The sequence below is a fragment of the Cebus imitator genome, unplaced genomic scaffold, assembly GCF_001604975.1.
Source record: "Cebus imitator isolate Cc_AM_T3 unplaced genomic scaffold, Cebus_imitator-1.0 Scaffold88, whole genome shotgun sequence".
NCBI classification, from domain to species: domain Eukaryota; kingdom Metazoa; phylum Chordata; class Mammalia; order Primates; family Cebidae; genus Cebus; species Cebus imitator.
In genome coordinates, this window is record NW_016107403.1 from 6217043 (window position 1) to 6227895 (window position 10853).

The 10853-nt window shown below is 38.5% G+C and overlaps 1 protein-coding gene and 1 non-coding gene across 6 annotated transcripts in view; one reads left to right on the forward strand and one right to left on the reverse strand.

Moving 5' to 3' along the window:
• HEATR5B (HEAT repeat containing 5B) overlaps positions 1-10853 on the reverse strand; it is a 104216-nt gene that overhangs the window by 25619 nt on the left and 67744 nt on the right. For all 5 annotated transcript variants that reach the window (XM_017534891.2, XM_017534890.2, XM_017534889.2 and 2 more), the window contains exons 26-27: positions 8357-8425; positions 2978-3157 (exon numbers count right to left, since the gene is read on the reverse strand). In XM_017534891.2, coding sequence (XP_017390380.1) covers positions 2978-3157; positions 8357-8425 — 249 coding nt within the window. The remainder of the gene's footprint in view (positions 1-2977; positions 3158-8356; positions 8426-10853) is intronic.
• Positions 3207-3268, forward strand: LOC119472193. The gene has a single exon (XR_005201306.1). It is a non-coding gene; the product is annotated as a U7 small nuclear RNA (small nuclear RNA).

Consider the following 10853-nt stretch of genomic DNA (forward strand, 5'->3'; position numbering starts at 1 on the left):
TGTTGACCAGGATGGTCTCGATCTCTTGACCTCGTGATCCACCCACCTCGGCCTCCCAAAGTGCTGGGATTACAGGCGTGAGCCACCGCGCCCGGCCCGTAAAGTACAAGTTTTTCATATAGACTGAGCACAGGATATAAAAGGTGGTAGTAGCTGAAATTTTTACTCTGTAGGCAACGGGGAAGCAGGGGTGTCACTGTAAGACTTTAAGGTCTATGCATACATTTTTCCTCAACTTATAATATTATTTTAATAATTATGCTATAAAAAGTTGGGAAAATAAGAGTTTAAAATGACTCATAACCTCAATTTTATGGGTTTTCATATTTTATCTTTGTAAGTTGTAATTTTGTGGTACAAAGATTCTGGATTTAGTTGTACTGATAAACATGTCATGGGGTTTTCCCACGTGAATACCAGTCATCATAACCACTATTCTAATGACTTACAGTGGATGACCCATAATCTATCTACCAGTTTTCCTACAGTTGAAATTTTATATTTACTTCTAATTCTTTACTTAGCATTGGGAATCTTAGAAAGATGAAATACAGCTTTCAAAGACAAAAGATACTCATTTCTTCACATTATGAAGGATGTTGCAAGTAAACATTTTTTAAAACTTACCTCTTTTCCATATTTTGGATATTTTTCACTAGAATACAGGCCCAGAAATGGAACCACTGGGTCAGTGTGTATAAATATGTTTATGACTCTGAATAGACGTTACAGAATGCTTTCCAAAAAGGTTCTATATATTAAATTGCTATCTGCAAAATGTGAGAATATATCTTTTAGACCTATTTTAAAATAAATTTTTAGGCTTATTTTTCTTACACAAAGAAGGAGAAACATCAGAAACATAAATAAAATGAAGAAAACTAAAACCATACATAATCCTAGTACTCAGATACAATACTGTTAACAGTCTAGTTATATAAACGCACAGGTTTTTTTACATAAAAATATGTGTGCATGTGTGTGTATAATTTCTACCCCAATTTTCTAGTCACTTAATATTATCATCTTTCAAAATAAAGAAATATATTTAGGTTATTTCCACATTTTTGTGAACAATAACACTATAACAAATACCCTTGTAGCAGAATCTTTGTGCATATCTTTAAATATTCCTTAGAATAAAGTGGTTGACAAATGTATGCAGTTTTAGAGGAGGTACAGAGGAAGATGCTGAAGATACAGAAAGGGAGGGCTGGCGGCACCGAGCTCCACACAGTCCCCTCCTCACCCTCACGCCAACAGACACCTACTCCTGTCTTCCATGTTTCAGTGCAAACATCACTTTCTCCAAAAAGCCTACTTCTAAGCCTCTAGCCTACTGAAAGTGCCTCTGCTATGTGCTTCAAAACACTCTGTGTTTCTCCTATGATAATGCTCCTTACACTTTGTTGCATCTCCTTGTTTACCAGTTTGTCTTGCTCAGCAAATGTAGTACATCTCACCCCGTACTCTGAATGCATCTCACTCCGGTACTCTCAACTGCTAACCTGACAGAGCTGAAGCTCAGTAACACTTTGTTGAATGAATCAGAAGGTGGGAAGTAAGGGAAAGAGAAAAGTTTAGTTTAAGGTTATCGGAAAAGCTTACAACAATTCCAATTCCAATAGTCTTCCCTTATCTGTGGTTTTCCTTTCTGTGGTTTCAGTTACCTGGTACTGAATAATATCACAAAAACAGGGAAGTGAGATACTGAGCTGGTAGAGGAAGGAATTAGTTACTTCACTACTGGAGGGCAGATGATAAGAATTCAATAGCAACTGGCAGGAGGAATTTAGAAAAGTGAACTTAAAATAATGTAATTATATATCTTTTAAAATGGCTATGAGAAGGAAAAAGGTCAAACTAGCGACTGAAAAAACAAAACAGCAGGTGATGGGGAGGAAGGCAGCAAATCACACTGCCACGTGTGTACCTATGCAACAATTTTGCATGTTCTTCACATGTACCCCAAAACCTAAAATGCAAAAAAATAAATAAATGGAAAAAAAAATACTGGAAAAACTAAATGCCCATTCACAGAATAGTTAATGGTGACATAGTCATGAAATGGAACATTATATTTAAAATGAAAGACTTAGAGCTATGTTTACCAACATGGATAAATCTCAGAAATCTATAGACTTTGATAGAAATTATATCTGGGTAGAAGGTCTATCAGAGTCATTGTGTTCTTAGTATTTCATTAAAATATCTATAAAGAAAAAAAAAAAGAAAAAACAAAACAAGCTGGGCACTGTGGTGCATGCCTGCAGTCCCAGCTACTTGGAAGGGTGAGGCAGGAGGACTGCCTGGGTCCAGGAGTTCAAGTCCAGGCTGGGCAACAAAGCAAGACCCTATGTTTAAAACAAACAAACCCCCTACAGCCTCAATATCAAGGTAGCAAGTCTCCAGAAACTTAATGAAATGAAAGATTTTTGGTATAAAGTATTTTCTATTATTTATATTTTAGAGTTTTTCCTGCCTAATTTCCTCATATTATGTAGAAGAGCCCTTTCTCAATATAGGGGTTTTCAGTAAGCTGGTTAATATATTTTCAAAAAGTATTCCATGTCAAGGATTAGTTTTTTTTTTTTTTTAGATGAAGTTTCACTCTTGTTGCCCAGGCTGCAGTGCAGTGGTGCAATCTTGGCTCACCGCAACCTCTGCCTCCTGGGTTCAAGCCTCAGCCTCCAAAGTAGCTGAGATCACAGGCATGCACCACCATGCCCGGCTAATTTTGTATGTTTAGTAGGAATGGGGTTTCTCCATATTGGTCAGGCTGGGCTTGAACTCCCAACCACAGGTGATCCTTCCGCGTTGGCCTCCCAGTGTCGGGATTACAGGCGTGAGCCACCAAGCCTGGCCAACAGTTAGCTTTTAAAAAACAATTTTTTTAAAAAACCAACGGGAGTAGGAGAACATTTTCTCATGGATGAAGAAATGGGTCAAAAACAATAGGTTGTTGTTTAGTCATTACCTCTGCCCATGCTTTGAGAACAGCCAGTTTTTCCATGGTTGTGGCACTCTCTCGGTACAGCTGGCTGGAAGATCCTTTTCCAGCCTGAACTTTGTCCAGAGAAGAAACAAGAAGATTGTGTACTCGACGGAGATCATTGAGATCACTGACAACTCCACTTCCAATCCATGTACTACATACCTAGACAAAGAAAATTTAAAAACGTTTATGTAAAAAAAAAAAATTAACACAGTGTTACAGCTCTTTTAGAATTTGTCTAGCAGGCTTTCCAGTTTTTGCTGGAAAGCCCCTCTCACAAAAAAAAAAAAAAAAAATTAACACTGCATAAGAAAATAGAATAAATGATATTTATCCTGGAAGATAAAACACAAAATAAAACCAAAGAACAAAACAAAATACCCAATACTATGATTTAATGTTGTTGTTGTTGTTGTTGTTATTATTATTATTATTATTATTATTATTATTATTATTATTATTTTGAGACAGAATCTTGCTCTGTTGCCCAGGCTGGAGTGTAGTGGCATAATCTCGGCTCACTGCAACCTCCGCCTCCTGGGTTCAAGTGATTCTCCTGCTTCAGTCTCCTGAGCAGCTGGGACTACAGGCATGTGCCACCATGCCCAGCTAAATTTTTTTATTTTTAGTACAGATGGGGTTTCACCATGTTGGCCAGGATGGTCTCGATCTCCTGACCTCGTGATCTGCCTGCCCGGCCTCCCAAAGTGCTGGGATTGCAAGTGTGACCCACCGCACCTATTATTTTTTTTCTTTATCAACAGCAAGCATAGATTTTATTGTACTCCTATGTAGAAAACAAAGTAATATTTACTTATCATGTTTCCACTATGTACTTTAACAAAAATGTTAGCAGAAATAATTTTCCACCCAAAGCAGCTCAGTCTTGAACAATTCTTTAACTCGACAAAATTTCTGCTTACCAAAGGCAAAGGGTTATGCTAGCTGCTATGAAGGGAACTTAAAAAGAAAAAAGAAGGCCCGACATGGTGGCTCACACCTGTAATCCCAGCACTTTTGGAGCCTGAGGCAGGTGGATCACGACGTCAAGAGATTGAGACCATCCTGGCCAACATGGTGAAACCCCGTCTCTACTAAAAATACAAAAATTAGCTGGGTGTGGTGGCGCGTGCCTATAAATCCCAGCTACTTTGGTGGCTGAGGCAGGAGAATTGCTTGAACCAGGGAATTGGAGGTTGCGGTGAGCTGAGATTGCGCCACTACACTCCAGCCTGGCAACAGAGCAAGATTCTCTCTCAAAACAAAAAACAGATTGAATGAACACATGGGAATGTTTTATGACTGTAATACTACACTTAAAAAGAGACAAGAGAGATTAACTCTAGCAGGAGAAATGGGAATGTTTAGGTGTTAGGAAGGTTTGTGTGTATAGACATAGGAGAGTTACATGGGGAATATATGTGATTAGGAAAGTTAATTCGGATTAGATTAAGGCAAAATTTAAATTCCATGCAAAATTAATTCAGACTTCATTCTGTAAGCAATTGTGAGTTTCCATGGCTTCTGGACAGGGAGGGTGATATTATTAGAATTGTGCTTTAGGAAAACTGTTCCAGTACTTACATATAAGAAAAAATGTATATAGACAGTAAGTAATATGCTCAGTTAAGTGTTCTTTTACAATTCCACAGAACAGAGATGACATGGATCAAATTGAGAATGGAATAAAAAAGGAGAAGCATCTGAGACAAACTTGTAGTTAGAAATCCAAGGATATGAAAACCAATTAGCTATTTTACAGGGTGGGTGCAAGGAGATACAAAAATAGCAAGGCATCAAAAATTGCCAAATGCTAATTGTTGAAGCTTCTGACTTGAATGGAAGGAAGGTGATACTACTGCTTTACAGGGATGGTACCGGAACAAAGGAAACTAAGTGGAGATGAGAAGTGAGAGATCGTGATTTTAATTTTGAACATTTTTACATGCTGAGTTCAAAGTGCCACTAAGAGACCTGTGGAAAGATATTCAGCAGGCAATTAAAAACTTGGGTCTGGATTTCAGGAGCAAGTTCAAGGGTAATTACATAACCCTAGGAATTCCCACACAAAGGTGATAACTAAAGTATTACTAAATTTTTTCAAGGACAGTTTTACAAAAAAAAAAAAGCCTTAAAGCCAGACTAGATGGAATATAGTTACAATTAAGGGACAAGCAGAATAAGAAAAAAGAAATTGAAGAAAACACCAGAAAAACAAAAGAAAAACCAGGCAAGTGCAGTGACAATGGAGCCAAGGGAAGAGTATCAGGAAGGAAGGGGTGGTCTCATAATGCTGACTTCATCAACAACAATTACATGTACTTGCTTTCTCATCTGAAATCCTTGGACCAAAGATTTTTTTTCACAGTTCACAACTTTTGGGTAAAAGTAATAGCGTACATGAACCTCATTAAGGAACACACTTAGCAAGATGTGTGGCAGCACCCCATAATTAACACATAGATGTATCTGCAACAAAATGTATTACAAATCACAATAAGAAAGATTAACCAATGCTACATTCTCATGTAGCTTCACATCAGAGCCAAATGAGTACAAGTCAGCTCAGTTTTGCTGCCAAATAAATTATAAAAAAAGCTTTTGGTTTTCAAAGCATTTGGATTTCAAATTATGGTTAATGGACTTGTGTTTCTATATTGAAAACTCTTTAAAAGTTGAGAATAAGTATTTATGTCAAAATTTTATTCTCAAAGAATTCAAAACTAATTTTAATAAAATTAATAAGGACACCTTTGACTGTTACCAATTAAGGACATACTGATGGCAAAATTTAAAATGCCAGTCAAAACTGCTGAAAACATAATTAAATTTAAAGTGAAAAGAAATTAAACATGAATACGAAAAAAAAGAGTTGTTACTTCTAAGGAAATTAAAGGACATATGGGAAAGATTTGATAAATATTTGTTTGGTAGAAATTTGGTGGAAATATAACTAAAGGTTGGGGAACATTATAAAGACTAGGAATTTGGCACTAAGCTTTCTTTGCAAAAACCTAAGTACTTTCTTCACTTTAAAGAATCAGAAACTAGGCCGGGCATGGTGGCTCACATATACCTATAATCCCAGCACTTTGGGAAACTGAGGTGGGTGGGTCACCTGAGGTCAGGAGTTCGAGACCAGCCTGGCCAACATGATGAAACCCCATCTCTACTAAAAATACAAAAAATTAGCTGGGTGTGGTGGCATGTACCTGTAATCCCAGCTACTTAGGAGGCTGAGGCAGGAGAATTGCTTGAAGCTGGGAGGCAGAGGTTGCAGTGAGCCGAGATCAAGCCCCTGCACTGCAGTCTGTGCAATAAGAGCAAAACTCCATCTCAAGAAAAAAAAAAAAGAATCTGAAACTAGAATCACAGATAATGCATTATGGATTTTGTTTATGAATAAAGAAAAAGTAGCATTGAATTAGCAAAATAATATGCAGAGAAAAAACCGTGCCCTACATCAAAAGATTGGTAAATGAATGCACATTAAAAAATTTTAAGCTGAAATATTTAAGTATGGATTATGTTCATGATCTGATCCTACTTTAAATGATTTTTGATTAATCCACTGACTATTGTCCCCAGTTACGTGACATCTGAGGGTCCTTCCTATAATCTAAGAATTACCCTGATTTTAAAGTTTCTTAACATGACATTTGTTCTAATAAACAGGCTAGGATGTCATGTAAGCCAACTCCTTACTTTCCTTTAATGAAAGAACCTGTAACCTACTGGTTTACCTGTTAGGAAACCAAGTTTCCTCCCAGCAACAGAAGGAAAGGAGGTCACAAATTTAAGCCCGCCACTAGAAAAAAATAAACTTTTTATAGAAAAATGCAGCTAGCGGCCGGGCATTGTGGCTCATGCCTGTAATCCTAGCACTTTGAGAGGCCAAGGCGGGCAGACCACCTGAGGTCGGGAGTTCAAGACCAGCTTGGCCAACAAGAAGAAACCCTGATTCTACTAAAGATACAAAATTAGCCAGGTGTGGTGGCACATGCCTGTAATCTCAGCTACTCAGGAGGCTGAGGCAAGAGAATTTCTTGAACCTGGGAGGCAGAGGTTGCGGTCAGCCAAGACTGTGCCGTCGCACTCTAGCCTGGGCAACAAGAGCAAAACTCTGTCTCAAAAAAGAAAACAGGAGAGAGGCACCTACAGCCACAAAAGAAATAAATTTAAGGCAAATTCAATACTCATATACAAGATAAAATTCTAATAACCTTTGATTTTTTAATGATCAGGAGCACTGTAGGAGATTTTGTCTGCTTAAATGCTCTGCTCTGAAACATCTTCATGATATACTAATTTACACAGGGACAGTAATTTTTTGGTATTTCTGTGGCAGTATCCCAAACCAAATTACCTAGTCAAACTCAAAGGTTTGCAGCATGATCCAGAGACCTCTCTCTTATCAACAATGGTTCCTCTGTCTCTGGTCTCCTGCCAGTAGAAAGAATTAATTTCTTACGCCTGTAATCCCAGCACTATGGGAGGCAGAGGCGGGCAGATCACAAGGTCAGGAGTTCCAGACTGGCCTGACCAATTTGGTAAGACCCCATCTCTACCAAAAATATAAAAATCAGCCAGTTGTGGTGGCGCATGCCTGTAATCCCAGCTACTCAGGATGCTGAGGCAGGAGAATCACTTGAACCTGGGAGACAGAGGTTGCAGTGAGCCAAGACTGTGCCATTGCACTTCAGCCTGGGCGAGAGAGAGATTACGTCAAAAAAAAAAAAAAAAAAAGCACTTTTTTGGTGGTTTTGTGGGTCTCTGTAGATACAATAATGTGAGAATAATTCCCTGGGATTAATTTTGCAATGAAATGTCTATATTACGGAATTCTCTTTAGGATAATTTAATACCCACAAACTAGCAGAATTTTCATAATGTGTGGTCAAAAACAACACTTTGACCACAATGTTTATTACCTAATTATTGTTTCATCACTTCATACAGAATAAAAAGAAAAACTGTCACTACTGTATTTCAAAGATAAAAATATTATTGAGTTTCTCTCTCTCTCTCTCTATTTTTTGAGACAGGGTCTTGCTCCACTGCCCAGGTTGGAATGCAGTGACGCAATCTTGGCTTGATGTAGCCTTGACCTCCTAGGCTCAAGACATCCTCCAACCTCAGCCTCCCGAGTAGCCGGGACTATAGGTATATGTCACCATGCCCAGCTAATTTTTGTATTTTTTGAAGAGATGGGGTTTAGCCACACTGCCCAGGCTGGTCTCAAACTCCTGAGTTCAAGCAATTCTCTCAAATTTTGGTCTCCCAAATTTTTCTCTCTTCTTTCACAGAAGTTAAATTCTAAGATATCTATGAATTCATGGAAGACAACTATTTTCTTCTTACCTGGCAAGCTTTCGCTATTATATCTGATGGTGTATCTTGTGAAAAGGCTGGTCTTAGAGCAGCTCCCACCTAGAGAAATAAAACATTTTAATTTTAATTTTTTGAGACGGGGTCACACTCTGTCACCCAGGCTGGAGTGCAGGAGTGTGATCTTGGCTCATCGCAACCTCCATCTCCCAGGCTCAAGCAATACTTCTGCCTCAGCCTCCCGAGAAGCTGGGGTTACAGGCATGCGTCACTACCACTGGGCTAATTTTTATATTTTTAGTACAGATGGGGTTTCACCATGTTGGTCAGACTGGTCTTGAACACCTGACCTCAAATGATTCATCCACCTTGGCCTACTGAAGTGCTGGGATTACAGGTGTCAGCTACTACGCCCTGCCCAAAGCATTTTATTTTTAAAGATAAGTAGTAAACATAAAGCCTCTTGTATGTTTGGAGATGAAAACACACAAAAACACTTCTATGTTCCTTTTCTTTTTATCACTTCTCCCTTATCTCTTTTCAGTTATAATAAACTCAATCACACTCTTTTTCTTTTGCTTTCCAGGAGGTTATCATTATCAAATCTATATGACTGTTATATCAACTAGGCAATAAAAGTTTTTGTTTCATAGTAAACAGGATTTTCTGACAAAGTCACACATTATCAGACATACCAAAAATTGCAATTGTTAGATTGTTTTCTATTTTTCTAAGCCTATTTCTAACAGTATTTACCTTATGAGTGAATCTCATATGACTGAATCAATTTCTTTAAATAACTGAGTAGTACTAATGATTCAGTCACTACATGGCCCTAGAGATCATTTCACCTCAAAAAGTGATGCTTTAAAAAGCTGCTCAAAAATATTAATTTATGCATTTTTGTTATACTAATAAGTAAAGGAATATGAGTTTTAGTTTTAAGTGAGCCAACATCAGTCATAGATTCTTAGCTATATTGGATATAACAACTATAAGCTGAATAGAGAAATAAGATGTAGTCAGCTCCTACATTGAGATATTCTTCCCTTACAACAGAGATCCAGTTGGTCAGGTATATCAATAGTACTCTGGAAATTAATCAAGAGTCCCTCTCTATGACTAAAGACAGATGGTAACTGATCACAATATGTGAGCCAGTATTGGATCTGTACTGGAAGAGAAAGAATACTATATGAAATAGGTTACTGGGTTGACTGACACAGCTGGAGTATGATAGATTGTGTAAAAGTAGTATATCAATGTTGAATTTCTTGAGGTTATCTATTCTGCAGTATGAAAATAAGGCAATGTTCTTGTTCTTTAAAAATATAGTCTAAAATGCTCAAGGATAAAAGCACATGATTTAAATAATTTACTTTTAAACAGTTTTTAAAAAACTGTGTCTTGGGGGGAGAAAGAGAGAATTATTGTTAAAGAAAATGAGGCAAAATTAACAATTGGCAAATGTGAATATGGGGTGTAAGATAGTTTTTTGTACTATTCTTGAAGCTTATCTGTAAATTTGATATCATTTTTTTTGTTTTGTTTTTTTTGAGATGGAGTCTTGATCCCATTGTGCAGGCTGAGTGCAGCGGAATGATCTCAGCTTACTACAACCTCTACCTCCCAGATTCAAGCAATTCTCCTTCCTCAGCCTCCTGAGTAGTTGGGATTGCAGATGTGCGCCACCACACCTGGCTAACTTTTGTATTTTAATAGAGATGGGGTTTGGCTAGGCTGGCCTCAAACTCCTGACCTCAGGTGATCCACCTGCCTCGGACTCCCAAAGTGCTAGGATTGCAGGTGTGAGCCACAGTGTCCAGCGATATCATTTTTTTTTTTTTTTTTTGAGATGGAGTCTCACTCTGTTGCCCTGGCTGGAGTGCAACAGCGTGATCTCGGCTCACTGCAACCTCTGCCTACTGGGTTCCAGTGATTCTCCTACCCCTGCCTCCTGAGTAGCAGGGGTTACAGGCGTGCGCCACCACGCCCGGCTAATTTTTGAGATGGGGTTTTGCCATGTTGGCCTCAAACTCCTGACTTCAGGCATGCTGCCTGTCTCAGCCTCCCAAAGTGCTGGGATTATAGGCCTGAGCCACTGTGCCCACCTGGTGATATCACTTCTAAATAAAAAGTTAAAAAAAAAATCATTCCAATAGGTTGGGTATTTGGGAGTAAAAAATTATACACAGGTTTTCTACAGCTAGTTGGGCTAGAAGCTATAACTTCTTAAGATATAAAAATAGGGCCACGTGCAGTGGCTCCCGCCTGTAATCCCAGCACTTTGGGAGGCTGAGGAGGGTGGATCATGAGGTCAGGAGATGGAGACCTGGCCAACAGGGTGAAACCCTATCTCTACTAAAAATACAAAAAATTAGCCAGATGTGGTGGCAGATGTCTATAGTCCCAATTACTCGGGAGACTGAGGCAGGAGAATCACTTGAACCTGGGAGGTGGAGGTTGCAGTGAGCAGAGAGTGCGCCATTCCACTCCAGCCTGGGTGACAGAGTGGGACTCTGTCTCAAAA